Genomic DNA, 27,493 nt, shown 5'->3' on the forward strand with positions numbered 1-27,493 from the left:
TACAAGAATTCAAAACGATCAGGAGAAAAAAGAAAACACAAAAGTTAGATTTACAGAAGATTTAACTATTGGAGTTGACATACCCAGACGTTAAAATAATTTTGATTAATATTGCCTAGAATTTAAATTTCAAAGTGTAGGATTTAAGAAACAAATTCACAACTATGAAAAATAAAATGGAAATTCTAGAACTAAAAAATAACTCAAATTAAAATTTCGATAGATATGTTTAATCATATTGGACACATTGAATAAAGAATCAAAGTAATGGAAAATAATTTCGAGTATATCTAGGCTATACACACACACACACACATGTATATATATACACATAAAAGAACAAAGAATAATAAAAAAGAAAAAGAAAAAGTAAAAATCTTTAAAGGATATATGGTATTTGCTGGAATTACACAGGTAATTGGAGCCCCAAAAAGAGAGTATCCTGAAGCAAAAGCAACATTTGAGTATAATGACATAAATATTTTTCAGAACTGACATAAACATAAGCCAAAGTTCCAAGAAGCACCATAGACTACATACGGTTTAAATTTCATGAAACTTACATTTTAATGTAAATATTATTGACAATGTTAGACATTCACACATTTGAATTTTCCTAGTTGAATGCATATATATTGAAAATATTTATTTTAAATCTCTATTTCAATCATCCTGGTGTCTTTCTTCAGAGCCAACAAAAATTTCCATTTTATTGCATTTCTCTTTAGGAAAGAATTTATACATAAATAGGAAATTACATGTGTTTATGCTATTTCCCAGTAAAAATTATTCACTGTTCTAAACTTGACTTTTAATATACACATATATCTTTGAGATAATTCATAACCTGTACATGAAGAGCATTATTATTTATTTTTACATCTACAAAACATTTTATTGTGTTGATCCTGGTACATTGTATGTTACCAGAATTTATTTATAGTTGATGAATATCTAGTTTGTTTCCCTTTTTTAGTGTGTGTTCTTATAAATAATATTATAGTGTATAATCATGTATATAGGTCAGTTTGCACACATATAAATACATTTGTAAACTAAATTTTTAGAAGTGGAATTGCTGAGTAATAATTTTGTGTATTTATAATTTTTATAGGTACAGTACTTTCATTTCCCTTAGATAAGTCATACCTATTAACTGTCCCATCAGCAACTGTGAAAGTGCTTCTTTCATCCTACCCTTGCCAACCAATCTGTTTTAACATTTTTGGATTCGGGTACTATAACGAATAAAAAATAATCTCAATTTGATTTCAATTACTTTCTACCTTAAATGAGAGCAAATGGCATTTTATATGACCAGGAAATATTTGTATCTCTGTTTCTCTGAAATTTGCTTATCTCCTATGTCCACTTCCTATTATGTCAGAAGTCAGCAAATTTTTTTCTTCAAGGAAGGGGCAGATAATAAATATTTTAGGCTTTGTGTGACATTTAGCTTCTTTTAAAACTATTCAATTATGCCATTGTAGTGTGAAGGGAGCCATAGATAACACATAAATAAGTGAGAATAAGTGTATTGCAATAAAACTTTATACCTGGACACTGAATTTTGAATTTAATGTAAGTAATGTGTGCCAAAAAATATCATTGCTTATTGTTTAATTTTTTTCAATAACTTAAAAACAAAAGTGATTTTTATCTTGTGAGCCATACAAACACACACAGTATCTACTCTTTTAATATAAATAATAATAAAGAAACAATGATATAAATAATAATGGATTTCCCAGTCTGCCACCATCTTCTACCTACTATCTTATTTTTAAAATATTTTATTAGGGAAATGTTCAGACATACATAAAAATAGAGAATATTATAAAGAATTTTTATATATTCTTTCTTTAACCTCAACTTCAAGATTAATCAATAGTATCAATATTTTATCAACTTTGACATTTTAGCTTTATACCGGTAAATATAGTGATTGGTTTAATGCTTTAATGCTTTTTTTCCCCCAATTTTAAATTTTGTCTTTTAAACCTTAACCTAAGAATGGAGTAATCACATATTTAATACTATATCCTAAAAATAATTCAATACTATATTCCCAACCAAATTGTGTCTTTATTTAAATTTTATATTTTCAGGGTTTATAACCTTATATTCTGCTCTATGATCATAACTTCCCTGTTGGAGCAGTGGGAATCATATAGAGGTGGAAATTCCTTGAAGCTTAGATCTTAAAAACCAAGTAGGCCAGATACAGAGGAGATCACAAAAATAAGCCATATTCGTGGAAACACCATGCCTTCGGTGATAAAAATCAAAAGAAATGTTCACAATGAACCCTTAAACAGCTGCCAATTTCCACCATCTATAGAGAAGTAAAATCTAAATAAAGTCTCGCATAAAACCTTAAGTCATTTGTCTCTAGGTGGTACTCATCACAGCTCTTTTTCACATGAGTAAAGATCCAGCATTTCTAGTGAAAAAGTAAAGGACAATGTATGTCAGAGCTAATATCTGTAAGACTCTGAGAACAGAAAATCCCATTTTGCCTTTCTGACTTTTGAATCTATCAAGAGATCTCAGATGCCTTCCCCAAAATCCTCAAGGTGTATCAAATCTGAGTTTGGTCATATTCAAGCTGACGGCATCAAAGAGCAACTCTATTCCAACTTGACTGTCCTTCTCAAAGCTACATAAACTACTATAGTAAGCAGAAGGAAACTAATGATCACTGAAAAAAATAATCTTCCAGAATACGGGCTCTGTCTTTTCCATGTCATCTAACAAAATCTTCACATTCCCTTGAGTCGGTTAACTCAATTATTGGTACATGTTTAGCACTCGATAAATGTTAGCAGCTATTACCTTTATTATTACTGCTATTTCTCCCGGTTTTGTCCCTTGGGGCCTCTGGTCTCAGAGTATAATTTCCATACTTCTATAAGATTCCTATAAGACCCAGACGTTTCCCCATATACCTCTTGTATTCCAGCCTGAAATCTTCAGGAGCATATAACCACACTCAGCCACAGAGCAGAGAATAGAAGCCAGAAAAAGCATTGAAAGAACAAGAAAGCACAAAGGTAAGGACTACTCCACGGATGATCAGTAACAAGAAGAGGAGTATACCTCGGGAGTGAGAACAGAAAGTACTCCATAGAGACAAAGGGGAGAATGCAGCCAATCCATTTTAGAAATATGTTGACAGGATGCAAGATGAACATGCCATAGCAGTTCATCGAAATATTTATCGCTGTCCTCCAACTGAGTTAAAAAAGTAGCCCTGATGCTGTTATTCTCTTGTATACCAAAACTGTGATTATCAAAGCTGAAGAGTTTTCAGTGCATGTTGGTAAATGTCAGCATATCATCTATCGACAAATCCTGCCTTGAAAATGGAACATTCCTGGGTAGTTCCTGGGCCATTCCTGGATATTTTTACTTGTCCTCCTCTCTGCCCTGCAAATGGCTCAACAAATATCTCAGAAAGAGGTGGGTTCAAGGGAAGCACGAAAAGCACTTGATGAAAAATGAACAGAAGTCAGCATGAACCAGCCAGGGGTTCATGAAGTACACTGCCTTCCAGTAAGATCTTGAGAGGTTAGAAGCGAATATAAAGGTTAAAAAAAAAAATCGTTTCCTCAATATTTGCAGTTACTGAGTTCACACCTTAACACACAACACTATGTCACAGAAGCAAAGAAAAGAAGCAGAGCTGGAAGAAACCTAAAGATCACAATGAACTATCCTACAGCTAATGCAAGAGTCCTCACCATCTGCTCTTGGTAGGGAATCTCTAAGAATTTCAACTATTGGGAGAGTTAGAGCTACTTGAGGGACTAAAAATAAATGCCCTTCAGCCGAGAAAAATTATTATCAGGTTTTTACTGATAGTAAGATTTGATTTTTTTTTTTTTTCCTTAACACATACCATTGGCTTTAGATATGTCCTGAGGCCGAAAATATTAAGTTTGAGTCTTTAAATTCTGTATTTTCTGATACACTTTAGAATAATGTATCTTGTCTTCTGTCATGTCTTCTTTTTGTGTCCCACTCCCTCCCACACACATGTGGCCATAAACACTAACATGCCCACACATACTCACAGACACACACACACACACTCCTATTTATCAGCTGCCTCTCTTTAGAAAAGTTTAATTTCTCCCTAAGTCTATCTTGTTTTATGCAGGCCCACATCCTCTCTCTCAACTAAAAATGTGGTGACCTTACTCCCTGATTTAAAGCTGTTGATGAACCCACTGTCATCCTTTAAAGGCCTTACTCTGTTCTCGCCCTTTTTCTGCCTCAATTCCTACCACCCCTGCAATCGGGCCCACATTTGAGGGCTATAGAGAACTAGAGGACATCATTTCCTGTCAATGTACTACCACCATTTGCTTTATTTGAAATACTTATTTTCCATGTTACCACCCCCTCTCCCCAGGTTTCTTTTTGAGTTTCCACTCAAAACAAAAAACAGCTGATAGACCACTCCCTCCATTAAGACTTCCCTGGCTTTTCAAGGAAAAAAAAACAAAAAACTACTCCTTCATCATTACCATGTGTTCCTCATTATTTAAAGTGATAAATATCAATTATGCAATTATTAAGTGAATTAAAATAAGTAAATTTCTAGGAAGCATATCTGACACATAGTAAGTTCTCTGCAAATGATGCTACTGTCACTATTCCCTACACTCTGCCATCCACAGCAATAAGCACCTCACATGGATTATCTCAATTTTATTCAACCGCAGAAGTATGAGACATTTCATTCATAGAGAATATACTGAAGTTTGAAATACTGAAGCTTTAGAGAAAATGGTTGGAAGTCACAAAGAAATTATGTCTTGACTCTCAAGAATCCTCTCAATATGATGTTATTTTACTCACAGTAATTTTTTTTTAGAATTCAAGGTCTTAGCTTCGTTAGCCATAAATATGATTTCTGTCAAAATCAAACATATCACTCTCTTAATATTACCACTAACCAAGCTTAAGTAAACTGAAATATTAAAAACAAAGGGAAGTACAGTCATCTCTCCTTATTCCCAGTTTCACTTTTTCAGTTACGTGTGGTCAATTGTCGTCTAAAACTATGAAATACAAAAATCCAGAAAAACATAATTCATTAGTTCTAAATAGTATGCCATTCCGAGTAGCATAATGATATCTCATACAATCTCACGCTATTCCACCTGGGAAGTGAATCATCTCTTTGCCCAAAATATTCATGCTGTATATGTTACCCGTTCTTTAGTCACTTTAGTGGCTGTTTCAGCTATCAGATAGTTTATGAGAGAGAGAAAGACCATATTCACATAACTTTAATTACAGCATATTGTTACAATTGTTCTATTTTATAATTAGTTATAGCTGTTAATCTCTTACTGTCCCTAGTTTATAAAAATAATCTTTATCATAAGTGTGTATGTATAGAAATAAACTATATAAAGCATTTGATACTACCTACGGATTCAGGCATCCACTGGGGGTCTTAGAATGTATCCCCCATGAATAAAAGGAGACTACTATACCGCATGCATGAAAAAATGTGTGCCCACTATACAAAAAAAAAAAAAAAGATGTAGGGATCCAAATTATGATTAAGATTCCTGAATCTTAGAAAGAATTCAGTCGATTAAATGCTGAGTAGTACCAAGCTAGATGGCCTCAAGCGGTCATCATATAGATGTGTCATTTCCTGGAGATATAAATAAGTCCTGCCCTATACAGTGTTTGGATGGGCACCATCATCTTTTGTCACTAGGAGTGTCTTTCTTTTATGTTTCTACGAATGATCAAACATCTTTCTGATAGGCATATTCTTTATTTAGTATATGTTAGTTTTTAATACCTTAGATATATTAATCAAGCCTATTAGGACTTGGTGCTAAGAAGTTTTAAAAACCTTTGCCCTGGCCTCTTGTCTTTTAGTTTAGAGTTTAAGTCCTAAAAAACATTCATATTACTATTATTTACTATTCTATTGGTGACCACTCGTGGCTTCTGAAATTTCCCTGTAGTTTTGGCTCTCCCATTACATTTCATTCTAAATGTTGGCCTATATTTTTTTTTTCTTGATCAGATTTGCTTGAGGGTTTCAAATTACATTGACTCTTTTAAGAAAATAATTTTTGAATTTTTAAATATTTTTCTGTTCTTCTAATTCAAAAAACTACATTTTTATTTCTTCTTCATTTTCCCATTTTTAAATTTTCTTTTGTATTATTTTAGATTCTTGAGTTTAATGATTTACCAGAGATTCTTAGTTTGACATTTAAGGATACTTTAGGGAAAATATGATTAGACTCCGTGAATAGGAACTCATCAAAAGCTTGTGTATTTCTGGATGAGAAGATCCACAGCTTTCATTCTCAAAACACTCCAAAAATTAAAAACCATTCATTTACTAACGTTAAACTCATTCTTTTATTTAAAGAATAAATGTCTGCATTTATACCCTAGAGGGCAGTATAACTCCCCCTTTAGAATATATGGTCTATAGAAACTATCTCCAACTCTTCAAATCAATTCACTACTCAGGCCACTTTAATTAAGTTTCTTTTCCTATCATTCTACTGAAATGTCTTTCCAAAAGGTTACTACTAAGATCCACATGCCTAAATCGAATAGACACTTTCCAGTACTCGTTTTATTGAATATCTAAGCAGCACCAAACTGTGATGACAACACCCTTTGCTTTCTCTGTGACCCCTGTTTTCTTTGTTTTTCACCCACTTCTTTAAACAGTCCTTCAAGTTTCCTTTGCTTTTCTTTCACATCTATCCAACTACTAAATTTTGCTTTTTCGTATAGAGTGTTCCTCAATCTCTTTCCTTTCTCACTCTAAATTCTTGCCTAGGTTATCACACCAACTCCTAGGGTTCCAGCTACTATCAATATGCCACAGACTCCCCAAATTCCAGCAGGCTTCTTCTCTGTCCTCTTAGATCTCATATCCATTTGCCTAATTGTCATTTCTCTTGGAACATCGATTCAATGTGCACAAACCAAATCTGTGATCTTTCCCCCAAAGTCTGCTCCTACTCTAATGTTCCAGATAAAATTAAGTGACTGCGATCCATGTAGTTGCTTAGACATAACACCTGGGCATAGCCGTGATGCATCCCGCCTTCAATAACATTTCCATTCAATTGAATAGAAGGAAATAAGAAGTGAGCAGAATCTTATTTTTCTGTGTCAAGTAGAATAGGAACTAAAATGAGTCTCTTGATTTGGTTATTACAATATTATTTGAAATATTGATGAGAGAAGTTTCAGTTTAAAATAGAGATGTATATGTATGTATACATAAATACAAGAGTGGGAAATGAATTACAAGGTTTGCAAGAAGCATTAAGTTAAATTTTAGTACAGAGCGGTGAGCTAGAAGTTGGGAAAATAAGGTAATTTTAAAAAGAAATATAGGGCAGAAGAAGCCATAGTTCCAAGTGTTAGTGCTCTGGCTAGAGTATTGCTCAATGGTGTTAGTAAAACAATCCCAGGCACATATTTGAATATTGGATGGAAAATATAATGACTCTATGGCAGTAGCACACTAATGCAATTCTTATTACAGAACACACAGATTCTGGTTTTGCATTCATCGAGCATGTCCGAAGTGATAAACACCACCAAAGACCCTTTCTACTTCATCCTCACCGGCATACCTGGATTTGAGGCTTCCCACATCTGGATCTCCATCCCCTTCTGCTGTCTCTACACGATCTCTATCATGGGAAATACTGCCATTCTCACTGTCATCCGCACAGAACCATCTCTCCACCAGCCCATGTACCTATTTCTCTCTATGCTGGCCTTGACCGACCTGGGTCTCACCCTCACCACCCTGCCCACAGTCATGCCACTCCTCTGGTTTGACATTCGTAAGATTAGCTTTGAGGTCTGTTTTGCTCAGTTTTTCTTCCTCCATGGATTCTCCTTTATGGAATCATCCGTGTTGTTGGCCATGTCCTTTGACCGTTATGTGGCCATCTGCCACCCCCTCCATTATGTCACCATCCTCACCAGTCAGGTCATTGGCAGAATCGGGTTAGCCATCATTTGCCGCTGTGTTCTGGCTGTGCTTCCCTCTCTTTTCCTACTCAAGCGCCTGCCCTTCTGCCGTTCTCGCCTTCTCTCACACTCCTACTGCCTCCACCAGGACATGATTCACCTGGTCTGTGGTGACATCCGGTTCAACAGCTGGTATGGATTTGCTCTAGTTTTGCTCATTATTGTGATGGACCCTCTGCTCATCATGCTGTCTTATACACTCATCCTGAAAAGTATCTTGGGCACAGCCACCTGGACTGAGAGGCTCCGGGCCCTCAACAACTGTCTGTCCCATATTCTGGCTGTTCTGGTTCTCTATGCTCCCATGGTTGGGCTTTCTATGACCCACCGCTTTGCCAAGCATGCCTCTCCTCTGGTCCATGTTACCATAGCCAATATCTACCTGTTGGCACCTCCTGTGATGAACCCCATCATTTATAGTGTAAAGACTAAGCAGATCCGCCAAGGAATTATCTGCCTCCTTTCCCAAAGAAATGCGCATTTAAGATAAAAGAATGAATTTGTTAAATTACTCAGGAGTTAGAGCCATAGGCTTGCAGGGAGAGTATAGTCAGAATTAAGAAATGGAGTCTGAAAAATAAAACTCCATCATATTTTTTTAAGGCAATATGATATGGTCTTGGCTTTTAGCAGATTTTTGGCTTGGAGCAAGCTACAAGTATTTTATTCAAAAGAGATACAGATCTGAGTTGATTACATTCTAGCACATTTTACCTATGGCACATTTTACCATTTTAGCTATGCCAGTGGGATAAGCTTCATCATTTGAGTAAAGGTCTGTTCAAGTTTTTTCATCCTTTCTGGATATTCTTTACCCCCATGAGCTTGGTTACATAAGTTAGAAAGAAACACTTAGTTGTTGCTCCCACTACCCTTTCTCTTAGGTAGATTCTCTAGGGAGTTCAGGTAAACTCTAGCCCCATGACCCTGGCTCAGCCTAGTGCATAGGTGTGCTCTGATTTTATCTTTCAAAAGAGTGGCAAATCTTTGAGGGTGGATGAATACAGAACAAGTTTCTCAGTTATTGAAGTTTGCCTAATCAGCAACCAGCATGATTTCAGTAGATTGAAAGAGCACTTACAGAGTCTAAATATCGAGGTAGGGTGTTTACATCTCCTATAGCTAGAATAAGGCTCCTGCCTCACTAGAAATCCTTAGTATTTAAAATTAAAAATTTAAGTAAGCCTACAGATCATATTTGTAGGAATATAAGCTCATTTTTCTGACCAGAGCAGACTGTCTTTTAAATTTTTATGTTCTTTATATGGCTCAAATTCTTGATGGACACGTTCCTTTTGGCATCAGGATGTTGTACTAGAAAAGGTTCTGGTAAAGAGATATAGCCTTAATGATTATAAAGATTATTTTGTAGAAACCGGGTAGGCTTTCTCAGAAATATAAGTTTGAAGGACATCCATATTTTCATCATAACTTCTGATTACTGAACTCATGGTATAGGTCACCAATATTAAGACTAACTTAGATTTTAATCAAAATAGGCAGGACTTCTGTGGGAACATTGTGAGAGGGAGAATTAGGAAGTGACAGGTAGAGAGCAAGTGAAGAAAGGATATCTTTCTCCTCTAACATCTTTTTCCTTCCCTTTTTTTCCAATTTGTTTTCACCAGAGCCTAGAAGTTATGTTTCTCTAAAGAGTCATAAACCAGCTAGTGTGTGGAAATAAAGTGTAGAATGGGAGACACATACAATGTCAGAATAAGGGAATTTAGGACAAAGAAATCTAAATGCTAAAAAAAAAAAAAGTCAAGGAAATGGGTAGAAATATGGATCAAAGGAGACTTTTCTTTCAATGGATGAATCTGGCTCGAGAATCTCCCAAAACAGCATGAGGAGAAAATAAATCTTGGGATTACACCCGTTTTTAAGGAGCACATAACACAATTAATAATCTCTTGAGAGTTATCTATCAATTGGACTTTATGGTCACAGATCATGAACTCCGGACAATGATTAATCTTTAACTGGAAATAAAATAAAAATCTGCCCTTGTTCTTTGCTCTTCTACCTTTTCTATTATTTCCTTTCCCTAAACAAAACTGTTCATTATTCTGTGAGTGTGTGTGTGTACATCTGTATATTCTTGTGAGCTTTATGACTTAAAAAACAGCATGATACATTAAGATTTCAAAATAGATTTGATTTTTGGAAACATTTTTCTTGGTAAGTGTTTTTGCATGTTGTTTAGTGAATAGAATGTAAATAACTATACTGACATTTTAATACAGAAGTATTTTTCTATTTCATGAAACTTTGAGGGTGGTTTTATTAACCTTTTGTAAATTATTTTGAATGAAATATATGAGGAAATAAGATTGAATATCAATTTTTTAGAAATACTAAAATTATTACGCTAGTTCAAGTAAAAAATAGTCTAAGCTACTGCTATTGAAGGAACTAAATTTTATTCAGGCACCTAATCTTTCTGTAAGTAATGAGCATAAAAAGAAAAGAGACAGAAAACTAAGCAACCAAGATATCCTTCAGTAGGCAACTGGATAAACATTGTGGTACATCCATACAACGTAATACTATTCAGAAATTAAAAAGGAATGAGCTCTCAAAAAACATAGAAACATGAATGAATCTTAAATGTACATTGTTAAGTGAAAGAAGAAAGGACAATCATAAAAGTCTAAAAAATGTATGATTTTATTTTTATGAAATTCTTGAAAAAATGAAACTGTAGAGTAAGTTTATCAGCAGTAACCAAGAATTTGGGGGAGTAAATTGTTGAATTGTTGAAGCACAGGGAATTTTTTAGGGTAATTAATCTGTAATACTGTAATTGTGCACGTGAGATACTATTCATTTGCCAAAATCCATAGAACTTTACGACAGCACAGGATTAACTTTAATGTATGCAAACTTTACAAAATCATTTATGACATCAGGGAATCCCAGGATTAAATGCAGAATGTGATCAACAAGTTATAATTCTATTATAAATATATAAAAGAACCACACTGAAAGGGACTGGGGGAAACATTGCTGACCTAAGTAACTTTGGAAATGGGTAGAATCTGTAAGATTGAGGGCAAAAGGAAGTATAATTAATGTTATACTCTAGTTGATAAAATAACTTCTTATGGGGGTGTGGGTTAACAGTTCCGCATTATTTGTGTACTAGAACTGAACAATTAAGTAAATGAACAGAATTTGGTAGGGGCCAGGTTTCTCACTGTTAGATGGTAGGTTACAAGAAAATGAAGTAAAATGTTTAACTGATACATTAGCTGGAGTTGGAAACATCATTATAAAGTCATGTTTGGCTTAATGTAGATGCAGATGGTAAATATAGAAATATATATAGGTAGTTATATATACATAGGTTAGTATCTAGACATACATTTCCTTGCCAGCTGAGAGGGACTAGAAACAATGACAACCTAATAACAACAATCAAATGCATTCACAGAAACAAATGTTTTTGGAAACAACTTTAATTTATGTGATAAATAAAATTAGTATAAGAAATTTTGAAACTAAAAATTATTAGATTTTCAATGAGAAAATAAACTGAAGACTTCCATGTATTAAAATGTTATTCTGAAATTATATTCCATACTGGAATAATATCAGGCCAACAAAAGTTTTAAATTTTTTTTATAAAAATACAAAATTAGTCTAATTTGTCCAACAATTCACCCTTATCAGGAATACTAAGTAAATTTGAATATTTATATAATCCTTCTGCATTTATTTACAAAATATTAAAACATTTTACATACCACTTATGTCTTCATATAAACATAACTGGTGAATTTTTTATGAATATGGATTTCTTACTTAATTGTATTTCTATGCCTCTCATCCTGTAAGCTAGGTTTTAGTCATTACAATATCATGGTTTGAGTCTCTTTCATATATATATATATCAAGTTCTCTAAACTAGAATATTATTTTCTCTGTCCTTCACATTAGAAATTTTATGACCTTAGAACCCCACAAAAGTCATTAAACAAAGAAATACCAATAGACATTTTTAAATTTATTACTTTATTTCACTATAACTTCTCATTAGTTTCCACATTTTAACTTCTAACCTAGTGGTGTCCAGTAGATGTATAATACAAGCATATGTTAGTTAGAATTTTTCTAGTAGTAATATTAAAAAAAAAAAAGAAATAATTGAAAATAATTTTCAAAGTATATATTGTTTAACCCAACATATCTAAACATGTAACCTATGCTTAAATTTAATAAAACATTCTACATTCATTTTTATATGTTAGGTCTTCAAAATCTGGTCACATGTCATTATAACACATGTCAATTTAAACTAACTACATTTCAAGGGCTCAATAGCAATTTGTAGCTAGTGGCCACTGTATTAGACAGTGTAGCTTTAACTTTAACATTTATAAGGCTGCAAACATCTGTACTATTGTCATTTGGAATTGTTACTCAAAGTCACAGTCTTTGAGAAAGTCAGAAGATAGCCAAAATGACTTACTAGATAATATTCTAATATCTTTTTTTTTTACAATCATGCAACTATCACTTTTGATTTTTCTAAGTCTTGGATCCCTGAACAAGTGTGAAATAAATCTGTTAAAAGTGATCTGTACTCTGAGCATTGCTGCTAAGCAAACATACTCCCAGAAGTGATGGTTTTTATCATAAAATAAGTAACTACAAAAGCAATCCTACTTAAAATGAGATTCGATCACGTATTCAAAGTCTAATCATGGTTGTTTATGCTTTTGACTTGTGGCTTACATGATATATCCATCTGCTATGACATTTAAAACCTAGAAGGAAATATTAGATGAGCCCCACAAAATCAGTGCGCCATCCATTGTTAAGTTTTTAGATTTACTCTCTATGTTGCATTTAAAAATAAAATATTTTTATAAATCTACTTTTTACATGTAATAGGTGCTCAAAGATGTTATTTGAATAAAGATAGTAATTATTCACTCTTTAGTGCAAGATGCCTATATTTACTCATGAATCTTTAGGTACTACTCCAAAAGATATCATTTTCCCTGACATATGACAATGTGATTTGACCAGAATTTTTCCAAAACAGTCACCTTGACTTTATAGAAGCTGTCACTAGTGGGTATCTAATCTAGTGATCTTTAATCTAATTATATGCTCCTTTAGAGAAATGTGAAGACATTCTTGGAAGTGCCTGAACATAAAGATTTTTAAGGAAATGACTTTTTAAGATATTAAATATCTTCAAAGTTTCTTTGCTTAAATCGCTTTTCCATGAGTATACCTGGCTTTACTGTGTCTCTGTTACATTATTTTTTTTTCCTTTTCACAATTGTATTCACTCACTTTAATAAAAAAAAAATGTATTTTAATTTTAAAAGATGGAAAAAAATAAAATAGGCATAGCTTTGCTCTTAAAGCCATCTGGAATATTTCTGTGATATACCACAACATGTAAAACTTGCTGAGCTACCAAAAAAAGAAACTCTTGCAAATATTAGCTTAGATTTTGATAAAGCAAATGACACCTATGACTGGATAACATACTCTAGTATAAAACAAATGGCATCGATTTTATTACATTCAATAAAAGTAAAGAGGGATTCATTGGAATTATCACTTATTAGGTCATTAAATTAATATTTGATAAGAGATTATCACATGTTTTTTGTCACTTAATTCCAAAAGTATTTTAAATGACACTGAGTTATGATTAAATGATTCCAGTAACATCTTATTTACGTAGTCAAACTTATCAGTATTAACTTTTACAGAAAAAAAAAGGAAATAGAAATAGATTTATTGCTAAATTATCTCTCATTCATTTAATTAAAAAATATTCATTTTAAAATCCAAGAAGAAAGCCAGGGCATCCCATTAAGAGATAAATATCTAATTAAATTTTTCTTTCGATATAGCAAAATTTTATTATATTACATTGCTTTGATCAATTATGTACTAATAAGTATTGGGTAAGTAACTCAATGCAGAGTACATTTTTAAACTATACTTTATGTGCTACCAATTTTTAAATATCAAAATTAATATAATTTTGTTAACCAATGTCACCTCAATACATTTAATAAAATGTTTTTAAATATACACATATTTTTGTTACATTTAAGTATGATAGAGTGATTATTAAAAATAGTTTCAAACATAAAAATACATTACATGGTCAAAACTCTTTGGCAGAGGTTAAATAAAATTTGAGTTCAAAGAAAAAGTGACTAATACGTGAATGTTAAAGAATGTATTTGTGTATTTTAAAATCCATGGTATGATGTGTCAAAACATAAGGTATTTAAATTTCATTGGATACTTAAAGTTGCAGTATAACAATTTATTTTTAACTGATTTTATTTTCTATATATCCCCAAATGCATGCTCAACCAGTATGTAAATTTATGGTAAAAATTTCAGATGTCAATCTAAAAACGTATAAAAGGTGCATTTTTTCTATTCATTATTTTAGAGAACACAAAAATTTGGTGACCACTATTCTAAACAGATTGAGTACTTCAAAAAGACCATTATGTAAAGGTGACCCTGATGAGCAGGATGAGGTTGGGAAGAATAGCATGTAGTGAGGAAAACATTTTCATTGTCATTAAAGGCCCTGAAGTGAAAGAAGCTGAAAATCTGAGTTATCACTGACCAACCAGCACAGTCCTGTCTGTCTACTCTACACAGAACTCTGTACTGTTTGGGAGATGTGAGGATGGTCTTTCCCAATTGACCAAAGCTTCAGAAAACCATAGTGAGCCACAGACAGAGGCAAGCAGTGTCAACTAACCCTATGCTGACAGAGCTAGAATGGGGTAAAGGAACAGATAAAAATACCCATCACATGGCATGGTGAGGTTACTAATTCTGAAGGGACAGGTAAAAAGAGAACAGGAATGCCCACACACAGTAACACCAGATCTATTTGACTCTAAAAATAGGGCCTGAAATTATGTTAAAGCACAATTTGGTGTTTTGCTGGGCTTCTTAGGATCCCTGGGCATTGTGAGGTTGTCCATATTTTACTTTGTACCTAAATTGAGGCCATTTAATCATCCTCAGAGTCTCCTTGGATGGTGGGTCATCCGGAGAGTCTGGCTTTTTATATAACAGGAAGAATGTCCCTTCATTGGTATGCTTACCATATATTGTTTAAACAAGGACAATTTGAGAGGGAAAGAGAGTACTATGAATAATGATGCTGAGGAAAATAAGCGTAAACTATGACTATCTGGGGCAAACCATGAAGTATGCTCACCATACTCAAAGGAATGTACTTAGAATGAGCATTTTGTTTTGTTTTGTTTTGTTTTGTTTTGTTTTGTTTTGTTTTGTTTTGTTTTTGCAGGGGTGAGGGGATGCTTAATCCCTGCCTAACTCATCAAAAAAGAAATTTGTTTTATTTCAATTCAATATCAGTAAGCCTCAATGCTTCACTGTTAACTTACTATTTGCCAGGCTTTTTAGCTAGGAGTTTCAAGGGGCAAAGGGAAAGAGAATTTCATGATCCCTGCCCTGAAGTTTGATTGTTTCTGTTAAAGATGACATACACATGTGCACCAACAGAGACATGCATATGTTGATAAGATGTGAGGTTGGAAAGGCTATGGATAACTCTTATGATGCAGACTCAAGCCTTTAGCAAAGCTTCGAATGCTTTATTTCTGTTCTCCTAACAATGCCTGGTGTAGAGTTTTGTCCCCAGCAAAAACACCATCAGAGTTCGTGGACCGACTCAAAGTTCCTGCCAACCTTAGAGTAATTCAAAGCAATTCCCTTTTGCAGGAAAACAAGGTAGCAATTCCCTGTCTGATAGGCTTGGTTTTGACACTGTAGATGATGGGGTTGAGCACAGGAGGCACGAAGAGGTAGATACTAGACATGAGGGTGTGGACCAGGGGTGAGACATGCTTGGCAACCCGATGCATTACAGACACACCAATCATAGGCACATAGTACACAAGCACTGCACAAATGTGTGACACACACGTGTTGAGGGCCTTCCACCGTCCCTCCCTAGAAGCAATGCCCAGCACTGTGTAAAGAATTAGTATATAAGAGACTACGATGAGCAATGAGTCCAGCCCAAAAGTGGCCAGGACAATGGCCAAGCCCAGGATACTATTGAGCTTAGTGTCAGCACAAGGAAGTTGGATAAGGTCTGAGTGGAGGCAATAAGAGTGGGAGAGGACATTGGTGTGGCAATAGGGCAGTTGCCTCAAAAGAATTGGAAGTGGGGCCATGAGTATCACACTCTTCAGTGTAATGCCCAGACCCATGTAGATGATACGTGGTATTGTCAGGATGATTGTATAGCGCAGTGGATTGTAGATGGCTACAAAGCGATCGTAACTCATTGCCAACAGAACTCCAGACTCCATGCAGGAGAAAGTATGAATGAAGAACATCTGGGCCAGGCAGCCCTCAAAGTCAACCTGGCGGACATCAAACCAAAGAATGCCCATAACAGTGGGTAGTGTAGACACAGAGACACCCACCTCAGTCACAGCCAACATGGAAAGAAACAGGTACATTGGCTCATGTAGGGCATGGTTCACCTGCACTGCTACCATGATCAGGCTGTTGCCCACAATGGCCACAATGTACATGATGAAGAAGGGGCTGGAAAGCAAGCCGTGATGGGCCTCCAATCCTGGTATTCCAGTCAGAAAGATGGATAAGAGATCAAGACTTGCATTGTTCTCGTTTCCCATATCATCAGTATTCACCTGTCCTGTGAAAAATAAAACAAAGTTAACTCCCACCTCTAGAATCCTCTGCCTTAGCAGCTCACCTCAAAGGCTGAAGGAGGGAGATACAAGGAGGTGGGGGAACCTGGAGTCATTGATATCATTCTAAGTAAAATGTGACAGATATTCTCCTCTCACCTCCTCTTTCCCTGACAGAAAGAATACTGAAATTTTACATATAAAAAAGATATTTGAGACTTCCCAATCTTCTGAGAGACAGCATAGCTTACAAATTATTAGCAGAAACACAAGAATAAATCAAAACTGGATCAAAATCAGACAGTTACTAGATATGTGATGTGGACAACTTATTTATACGCTGATCCAAAGTTTGTTTGTTTTTTTAACTTGTAAAATGTGGATAATAATAACACTGTTCTCTTATTTGGATATAAAAAAAATGAGAAAATTGACATCATATGTTCAGTGTTTTGAAACTCTACAAATGAATTCTGGCAGACCTTAGTTTGAAGCCCAATTTATGATTTACTCTCAGTGTGACCTTGAACAGCTAACTTAACCTTTTCAAGTTTCCGTGTGTCCATTTGTAAACTAGGAATAAAAATACATCTGCCTCATATGGTTGTTGTAAAGGTAAATAATATATTGTATGACATATGAAACACTGAATAAATATAAATTCTTTTATTCTTAGGGAGATACTAAGGCCAAGAGAGGAAGAGTGACAATGTACCAAAAACTGAAGAATCAATTTCTGCAAATTCTAAGTGATAGCTTAGACCCACAGACTCTTCTTATAGTAATGTCTCCATTTCCCTATGGAGATGACAGTAAACTTCAGTCTGATCTCAAATGGAGTCATAAGAAAGGATTAAGTTGGAGCTATGCCAATATGGATCTGGTCATCTCCATGTGTCCCCACTCCACTCCGGGGGAAGAAACACTTTGAATGAGAGTGAGACAGTGATTTTAGAAAGCAGAAAAGTAGAGAAATATGAAGAAAGGTGGTGAAGGATATAGACACTCTAGGTAAAAATTATACTAGTATGCAAGTGACTTCTATGTTTAAAAATAGAGTTCAGAAAAGCTATGAAATAAATATGTAGTGGCTTCAAAATAGTCTATTTGATCTAGAATCCATGGAGAGATCAAAGGCACAAAGATAAAGGACTCCATCAATGGCGAAGAGATCAGAGAGAAATAGTTAAACCCCAAACGGAAGGTGAAAATAATAATTATAATATAATATAATAATATAATATAATATAATATAATATAATATAATATAATATAATATAATATAATATAATATAATATAATGTAATATAATATAATACAATGCATATAATGTAATATAATGTAACAATACTTAATAAAACATTAAATTTGTAAAATAAATTTTTTTAAAAATGAAGTAGAAAGGTGAAGTCACAACCATTTATTCATTCAACTGACTCAGACATATAATTCACCAATTCTTTATCAACTTTTTATCTTGCAATTACCCAGTGTTGATGTGAAATGGTCCATAGCTAAAGACATAGCTAAAGAGTTTGATGAGAATGCTCCCCTGGAATGGATGAAAAGTAGGAGACTATACAGCTAAAGGAATTCAAAGAGCTATGGACCATAGGGACGCTTACAGCATAGTATTGAGGGAGGCTCCAGAACTCGCAACCTCTTACTGTCTTTACTTTCAAGCCCTCTCTTCAGGCACAAGCCCTACAGAAATTCCATGCATCCTATCTCTGTGCTTCCCTCAAGATCAACAGCTTCTCTGACAGGTGACATATATTTGTGTTTGCCTTTTATTCATTAGTGTCCATTGTTTTTGCCTCTTACATCAGTGGTTCTCAATGTTGTCTACACACAGGAACCACCTGCCAACTTAAAAATCCCAGTGCCTAAATAACATCCCATATCAATTAAATTAGAGTTTCTGGATTTTGTGTCTAGTTATCAAAAGTTGAAAACCACTCCAGAACCATTTGGTGTCATTTTAGTCAAATGAAGTCATAAGAAAAGATTGAGTCGGCATTCTGGAGCTCCTCTAAATAAACTTAGATTTATTCATAATGTTTCAATGTGGTGGCCACAGAGGTAGCCTAGGTGTGAGGCATGTCACTTCCTTGGAGGTGCACCAAAAGGAGAGAAGGGCCTGGTAGGAGCATTTTGAGGCTTTGTCTAATCATCTCAGCTGCTTGTAGTCTTAACTTTCCTCACCTAAGACTTCCTACCACTGGTAAAACCTCATCTTGAGCAGAAAGTAACAATGAAGGCTTGGAACACTAACTGTGACCCATGTCATGGAAGAGGAACATGAATGATAGAGAATAGGAAAGGCGAAAGAGCATAGCTACAGGAAATGCACTCACTCTTTGGGTGGCAGAAAGGATAAACAGAGAGGCAATTGCCTCACCACCAAACTGTCTCATTTCAGACCCGTAACAACCATGTTAAGGGGCTTGTCTTAAACCAATAAGTGGCTAAGTTGGGATTAGAATTTAGTTTTTTCAACTCTAAATCCTATGGCCTTTCCTAAGAAACACAGAAGCCAGCCTTCTGAAGCTAAAGCCACCTAAGAAGGAAGAATGGACAGATGCTAGAGAAGTTGGTCATCTTTATTTTCACAGGCAGAGAAAAAGACATAATTTTGGATAGACTGTTTTCCTGCTTCATATGCTGACTGGGAGCCAGACTGAAGAAACTAGAAGTTAAGTGACCTTCTGAAGTGACCTCCTCTCAGAAGTCCACTGATTCATTTGTCAACTTGATAGGCTCTCTAGGACCTGAAACTAGAGTCTAGTCTTATATCCACTGAGAGAACCTCCTCCACAGCATCCTTATTAAACTGTCACCTACACTTGGCTTGAACACTCCCAATGACTGGGAGCTCATTGGATCTAAAGCCACCATACCGGTTAGGTCACACTGCCTTATTAAGTGCTTTCTCACAGTGGGCTTTAACCTACTTCCTCCACATTATACATAATGCTGTAGACACAGAGATATGATAATCTTTTTTAAGTTTCACTTAAATATTGTTATTTGTGGTATCAGTTATTTTCTTGTAAAGTACATCTTAATTTGTAAACATGTATTTACTTGTATAATTTTTTGTGTAATGCCCATATCCCCTAGTAGATTGTAAACTCCATCAGAGTAAGATTAGTATTGACTACTTGTTTCTTTATTATTATTATTATTGTAAATCACTAGATACCCAAAACTAGCATAGGATCAAGCACATAGCAGATGTGTAATAAATATTTAATTGGAAAAATAATCAAATAGATCAATAGTATCTGAAAGTTTCAATTATAATATCCTGTGATCTCTCTTCTTCAGATTATCTATTCTAAATTCTTTTAGCTACTTAAAGTACTTGATTTTTAATTTCTTCACCACAGATTCTCTTGTCAGGGTGTCTCATGGATAGTAAGTCTAATATAAGTCAGCAGGGTGATATGCAGTTTACAAAAGATTGATGGATTTTAGGTTTTATTAATAGAGGTGTTTTATTCAGAAGATATGTTCTAAAATGTACACTTATAATTCTATGCTTTATTTCTTTTTCCTCTTGTAATGTCTTTTTCTTCCTTATTAGTTTTACTAATATTCATACTCAAAATTTTTATTTTATCTGCAACTTTTCCTACTACTATTTAAACAGAAATTATAACTCTCATCTGGGATTTTATATTTTATTCTGATTTTTCTTATTTTATTGGAATTACGTGTATACCCTGTTCTCTCTTTCACAATTTGGGCTTTTTTAGTTAGATTTGTTTGTAGTTTGTACTTATTTTCCCCAGCACTTTATGATTCTAACACAAAGACATGCTCAATAATGATTAATAAAAGCATGAACATACTGCTCAGGGCCATAACAGAAGTATATTCATCTCCAGGTTCCGTATTCTAGTTTGGAGTTAAACTGACCGGTACACAACCAAAAGGCAAATGGGATCAGTCACCAAAGTAACCAATGGTGCTTTGTTTTGAGAAGAGAATACCGTAGAAGAGATGAAAGGGTGAGTGTGGGCATAAGAGTAGTGGTGAGTGATAGGTGAAAATCACAAGGAGACAGTCTGGGCTCAACTAAAGAAGATTTTTCTAAGAGGCAGAGCAGTACAACAAAGTAGTACATTTCTGGTCATTGGAAATGTTCAAGCAAAGACTGAATGACCCTTGATGGGAATGCTGGAGAGATGACTCTGGCATCTGCCTAACTGGAATAAAGGCCCTTTTAACTCTCCTTCTTCTGCCCTCAGGTCTTATGTTCTAGACTGTCAAGGTCTCTCCTACTCCATGACATTGAGAATATCATGGCTGTTGATCTGTATGGGCCAAAGCAGAGGCAAGTTCTCCGTCTCTGTTATGTGATCAGTATGTCTTTCACTGCTAAAGCAGTTTCTGGCAGCTTTGAAAGTGTATGGGAGGACACAAGAGCATTTGAATGAATAGTACTCTTTTTGTAAAATACCTACATGAAAATAAAATGTGGAGATTTTCTGTCTTAAACTTCTTCATAGTAGGTCAAACAAATTGCAGCTAATACACAAAAACACACATGTATACATCGACAGAGACTCACTCAAAGATACAGAGACATGAGAGAGACGGAAAGAACCACACAGAGCCTCAAACAAAACTGTAGAAAGAAACACACCTTTCATGCACGTGCCTGGAAGACACAAACAAATTCAAACTCACCTGAGAGAGCTTTGAGAAGAGACAGTTGGATTAAAAGACAGAAGGTGAAAGCTCCCAATGACTCCAGAATGGGCATTGGGTAGGCACGAGCCAAGAAAGGAGGCAAACTTTATGTCTCCAAATGAGAGTTCACGGAGGCCAGGGCCTCTGGGGTCCTGTTTTGCCTGAGTATGTTGCTGTGTTGGTGATGGGGGAAAATGGGAGATTAGATTTTATCTTAGGAGCAGAAATAAAATTAAAATCATGTCCCCTGGAGATACTGGCCTCTCTCCATAGAGAAAATAAAATTCTAACTCCTTCCAAACTTTGTCTCCAAATGAGAGTTCCCACAGGCCGAGGTCTTTGGGGCCCTATTTTGCCTGAGTGTGACACTATGCTAATAACGGGGATAAAAGGGGGATTAAATCTCATTTTGGGAGCAGAAATAAAATTAAAAAAACATGTTCCCTGGAGATACTGCCCTCTCTCCACAAAGAAAATAAAATTCCAACTCCTTCTATGTGATGTAGAGAAGGATGGAGACAAATTTCTCCAAAAACTGTAGCAATGTCCCCCAAATCCCAATTATCCAGTTTCAAAGCTGGAACTCTGAGCACAGAATCCAAAGTTTAATTCCCTGAATTCTGAGCTTAAAATCAATACTGCTGGAGCATAATGGGTAAATTCCAGGGTTCAGACCCCAGAGAACAGAGCTTAGAGCCCAGAGCCAGCCCCAGGATTTCGCCGGTAGATAATTTAAGCATGCCTGCCTTCATCCACTTATCACTGTTTCCTACTTGACTCCCATTCAACCTTCCACCAAATTGCACAAGACTAGGGTCTCCTCCAGGGGAGATATCTCAGAGTACTGAAAAACCATGAGGTTCAAAGTCACACAAACATAAATCAGAGTACTCGTTTTGCCGTCTACCAGCTTTATGACTTTAGGAGATTGGCATATCTTCAACTTGGAGCCTAATATATAAAGAAGATAGTGCCTATCTTTGAGAACCACAAAGGGTAGAGATGCAAAACAACAAAAAAAAGAAAGTAATATTTATATATTTTTAATGTGTTTGTAACATACTTAATCATTATCCTTATCCTGAGTTCTCCTGGAGCCTCCAATTTCAGGTCCCCTAAATAAACTTTTCCCAAGTACTTAGTCTTCCCCTTAAATATTTTATTTAACTCTTCCTTACTTCAAATAGAGTAAAAGTATGTTGAAAGAAGAAATGGCAGAAGAGCTTTCTCCCTCTTCTTTCAAGGGGTGGGATGGATCAAAGGAAGCAAACAAAAGATGAACACAGAAAATTTTCCCTTCTCCTTATGGAATTTGAAGTATTTCAAAGAGGCAATTTGAGAACACTTTTTGCTTTCCATTACTGTAGAGTGACTGTGGAGTGGCTGGAGATTTTTCATTGAATCTTCTGTGTTAGCTATTTCTGTGCTGTATCTACACCACCTCGTACAGATAATAGGCTATGGGTCTGCATTTCCTTTCACCACTAACATCATATACCTAGTTGTCAGTTTTCCCAAGCTTTAAAAATCACCCATGATCTGACTAAGGAAATCTCTCAAGATCTTGTTTCCCAAGCTTCTTTATGTGAAACCTCCCCCCTTCCTAAACAAACTTGTTTGCAACTCTCCTAGATATTATAGACCAATATTCTAGGTTAAAGATTCTCAGCCTTTAATATATATATCAGAATTACTTGGAAGTCTCATTGAAACACAGGTTGCTGGACTTCAACCCCTAAAATTTCTAGTTCAGGATATCTGAAGAAGGACTTTAGAATTTGCATGCCTAACAATTTCCCAACAGATGTCGATGATGCTAGTCTGGGCATCTCACTTTGAAAACCACTTTCCCAGGCTCATGTTAATCATGAGTCTTGTTATTTTTGTTATATATCAGATCATCATTACCTGAGCAGTGTTAGAAAAGAGAAGCACTGTGCTTCTCAAGTTTTAATTACCCAAGTGTCATATTAAATATAATTTGAAGCCAGTAAGTTTTGTGTGAGGTCTAAGATTCTGTTTCTCTAACAAGCTGTCAGATATACCAATGCTATTTGCCACATTTGGAATAGCAAGATTCTGAACTTTCTTGCCTAAATATTTATTCTCAGGCAACTACTTATGCCAAAATCACTACCTGTCTTCTTCCTACCATCTTGTACCAAGTTTTCTAACTCTTTTCATCTTTCACAAGCTACTTCACAAACACCCACAAAAACTTATCTTCATTGGCACAAACCAAAGAGGCCTTCTCTGTCACAAGAAGCACCAAGGCTCCACAGAATTTTATTTGTCTCCAAATCATTTCTCTGGGCGGTAGTGTGATTGTATTCAAGTCTATTTGCTCTGTAGTATTTCCATTATTTCCATATATGTACAACATTTTTCAGGGCATCTTTACTCTTTTTTTAAATGGTCCCCCACCCCCTTGATATGTCTATCTCTTATTTAATATGCCTTTTTCATTACTATAACATTCTTAGTGACTAGCACAGATTTTTCAAATAGTAAATATTCAATACACATTTGTCATTTTACTGAGTCAGATGTTCTTTTATTGGATCCATATTAAGAACTATGAAGATCTGGTTCTTCTCCTTGCTTTAGCATTCCTTAAGTTGGCAAACAAGTCCTAGTCCTTTCTCCAAAAGAATTTTCTCAGGGTCTGCAGCCTTCCTCAGCTCTGGGATTTATAGAAGACTTTGAAAATCCCTCTGCGTATTTCCTTTGTCTTCACACTGTAGATGATGGGGTTAAGCATGGGTGGCACAAAGAGATAGACGTTGGACATCATGACATGAACAACAGGTGGGGCACTTTTCCAGAAGCGGTGGATCATGGAGACAGCAATTATGGGCACATAAAAGGCCAGCACTGCACAGATGTGTGACATGCAGGTGTTGAGTGCCTTGAGCCGCTGCTCCTGAGATGCGATGGCCAGCACAGCTCTCAGAATCAATGCATAAGACAGCAGAATAAAAGTTGAGTCAATGCCATAAGTGAAAATCACCACAAAGAGCCCATAGATGTTATTAACGTGGATGTCTCCACATGCCACTTTCATGAGATCTGGATGGAGGCAGTATGAGTGATGCAAAACATTGCCCTTACAGAAGGGAAGTCGTTTCACCAGAAAGGGAAAGGGGAAAAGAGTAGTGAAACTCTTAGCAAGGATACCCAGGCCCATTGCCAAGATGCGGCTGTTGGTGAGCACAGTAGCATAACGTAGTGGGTCACAAATAGCCACAAAACGATCAAAGCTCATGGCCAGCAGTATGCCTGATTCCATGAAAGAGAAAGTGTGGATGAAGAACATCTGAACCAAACAGGCATTAAAGCCAATATGGCAGTAGCTGAAGCAGAAGGTAGCAAGCACAGTGGGCAGTGTAGAGAAGGACACTCCCAGATCATTGAGAGACAACATAGAGAGGAAGTAGTACATGGGCTGGTGTAGAGAAGACTCCCGAACCACCAGAGCGAGGATGCTGAGATTTCCTATGATGGAGATCAGGTAGAAGGTGCAGAAAATCAGGGCAACCCAGGCATGGCCTGTCTGCATTCCAGGAATGCCTGTTAGCTGGAGTGTGTCTGGCTGGAAATAAGTACCATTGAAGCCCAACATGGCAGGTAGGTGGGAGAATATAGTTGGGAGATGAGCCCAAAATCGTGTTTGGGGGAATTCTTCACTTTCTTTCAGACATCCTGTCTCCAACATAAAAGGTCAAAGATTGAAAGTGTTTGTCTATATTCCTGTTTCCCCATTAGACTATGAGCTCTTTGAAGACAGCAACTGGGTTCTACTCATCTCTGTATCACCAGAGCCCAGTATCCTGCTTAGTTGTCTAGGCCATAGTAGAAATTCCATGAAGATGTGATGATCCCATAGCAGGGCAACAGGTAGGAGACAATATGAACAAAGTCCCCTAATTCTCACCTCAAATTGTAGTATCCCTTCACTTCTGCATCTCACCACAGAAGCCACATTTGGGGAACTTTAGGAAAAGCATGAATTAAGATAAAGAGAAGGAAACACTGCTCAAACTTTTGGAAACCCTTTGGCAGATGGTGTGGATAGAACTTCTATAGCTATAAAATTATAGCTTCAATAACCTTTACTCAAATTTCACCTCAGCCTCCCAATTCTTCCCAAACTACCCCTGAATGTGTCATCACCCAAAGGTATTCCACCTCTGAAATCTTAAATTCCAATTTTTTTTTACAATGTGACCACAGCCTTCTACCTTTCAGTCTTTTACCTTCTTGTACCCATGCACTTGCTCTCAGAGACCAAATAATTTTTCCATTTTCTCCTGATCTGTTTGTCTTTTAGCAATTTCTTCTTTACTTTTTCCTGACCTACTCTCCCACCAGGATTGGTACCTTTTCTCCTTTTTGGCTCTCTTTTACATTCACACAGTCAACCCTAACTTTGAGAAATTTTATAATCTGAGTGTGCAGCTGGATAAAACCGAAGTGGCAAATGTTGCATTGGGAAGGGAAGAAGAACTGCCTAAATTTTAAGCTTATTCACATCTTTACTCTCTTATTTACAATCTTACTCTCTGATTTCTGAGAAAGAGGTCTCTTTCTCCGAGGCCGGCCTTTCATCTTCAGGATTCCATTTCTTGCCATCTCTTTCAGAGGCCTCTTTCATTAGTCCATCGTATCGTAGCTTCCACCTCTCCTTTTCTCTACCTTTCCCTTCAGTCAATGAGCATGTGCAAGACCATCCCAACCTAAAAACATAACCTTCCCTTTGTAGCTGCCACTCCAGTCCCCTTCCTCAATTTTTATTCAAGCTTCTTGAAACACTGTTTCTCCAGATGCCAAAGAAGGGGAGTTTGTTTATGTTCCTGTTTCCCTAATTCCATTCTGAGATCCTCAAAGTCATGGATTCAACCTTCTTGACCTTACCTTCTATTACCGCTCAATTTACTATATTGTGGTTTCCATATTCCACCCTTCCAAGTGAAACCAATTTCTCTAAGATGTCTTTTCCTTACTCCCCCTCTAAACTCTCTCTTCCTCCCAAGCCAGGTTTAAAGATCATATTTCTTTTTACTGGATGCAAGAAAATTTCTTACATCCAGCATATCCAGATCTACTACTTTTGCCATCTTCACTCCAAAATTGTCTCTAGGTACTGAAGAAATGGAAAGACTCTTAGCAACAGACACTAAAGATTCTACTATAAGATAGGTTTACCTCACTGTCCTTAACCCCTGTGGTACAGATGTAGGTACTTAAGAAGGGCATATTTCACCCATGCTCCAGATTCTCCTCAGTATGGAAAACAACTTTGAAAATGTCTCCCTTGAGGAAAACATGCTCTGCTACACCAAACAACCATTTATTCTTTGTTTTGACCATGAACGTGTCAGTTAAGCCTTACTACTTATAACCAATCTGGAGAGAAATGTCAAGAGGTTGGAGACAGACACAGCAATGCACTTCTTTTGCACAGCATATGCAAGAGTGTATACACACACAAACACACACACACACACACACACACACACACATACACAAAGGTACCAGAAAATATGCATTTTAAACTTCTACACACATTAATTCATAGATTCCATCTCACATCGTACAGACAAAAACTATTGCACCCTCCCTTGGTCACAAATAATACCAGCGCAACCATAGAATTTAAAAAGATTCATAGTTATTCATTGGTATTATACCCTATGTTTCAGATATCCTCCCATGTTTAAACCAGCCTGAACACATACTTATAAACACACACACACACGGAGCCACAAATGCATCAGAATTAACAGACCCAAAATAATATTTCACCAATTATATTCCCATGACATACTAAATACTGAAAATCCAGCTTGGATTGAAGACCACATTGTTGAATGATTTCGGTTCATTTGGTTCTGTGATTTTTTTTCTCCAGCTGCACACACAAGACTTAGGAATATAAGACAATAATTCAAATTGCAGGGTTTAGAAGTATGAAACACCCTTAGGACAAAAATCTGGATCTGAGGCATCAGCCCCTTAATGTAAGGTTATGTGATTTGGTA

General features: G+C 35.9%; 3 protein-coding genes across 3 annotated transcripts; 1 reads left to right on the forward strand and 2 right to left on the reverse strand.

The window, feature by feature from the left end:
- The first annotated feature begins 7,573 nt into the window (after positions 1-7,573).
- On the forward strand, positions 7,574-8,542 carry LOC107501157 (olfactory receptor 51Q1). The gene has a single exon (XM_016127036.2). The coding sequence runs from the start codon at positions 7,589-7,591 to the stop codon at positions 8,540-8,542; it is 954 nt and encodes a 317-aa protein (XP_015982522.1). The 5' UTR covers positions 7,574-7,588.
- A 7,243-nt stretch (positions 8,543-15,785) lies between these two features.
- Positions 15,786-16,736, reverse strand: LOC107501099 (olfactory receptor 51I2-like). The gene has a single exon (XM_016126907.2). The coding sequence runs from the start codon at positions 16,734-16,736 to the stop codon at positions 15,786-15,788; it is 951 nt and encodes a 316-aa protein (XP_015982393.2).
- Positions 16,737-24,126: 7,390 nt separating this feature from the next.
- Positions 24,127-25,115, reverse strand: LOC107501107 (olfactory receptor 51I1). Its single transcript, XM_016126935.2, has one exon. The coding sequence runs from the start codon at positions 25,072-25,074 to the stop codon at positions 24,130-24,132; it is 945 nt and encodes a 314-aa protein (XP_015982421.2). The 5' UTR covers positions 25,075-25,115; the 3' UTR covers positions 24,127-24,129.
- Between the last annotated feature and the right edge of the window lie 2,378 nt (positions 25,116-27,493).

This window comes from Rousettus aegyptiacus, unplaced genomic scaffold (assembly GCF_014176215.1).
Source record: "Rousettus aegyptiacus isolate mRouAeg1 unplaced genomic scaffold, mRouAeg1.p scaffold_m13_p_5, whole genome shotgun sequence".
Taxonomy (NCBI): domain Eukaryota; kingdom Metazoa; phylum Chordata; class Mammalia; order Chiroptera; family Pteropodidae; genus Rousettus; species Rousettus aegyptiacus.

What these genes read in the sequence shown, in the direction of transcription:
- LOC107501107 (XM_016126935.2), bottom strand. Translation starts at nt 25,074, where the DNA reads ATGTTGGGCTTCAATGGTACTTATTTCCAGCCAGACACACTCCAGCTA.
- LOC107501157 (XM_016127036.2), top strand. Translation starts at nt 7,589, where the DNA reads ATGTCCGAAGTGATAAACACCACCAAAGACCCTTTCTACTTCATCCTC.
- LOC107501099 (XM_016126907.2), bottom strand. Translation starts at nt 16,736, where the DNA reads ATGGGAAACGAGAACAATGCAAGTCTTGATCTCTTATCCATCTTTCTG.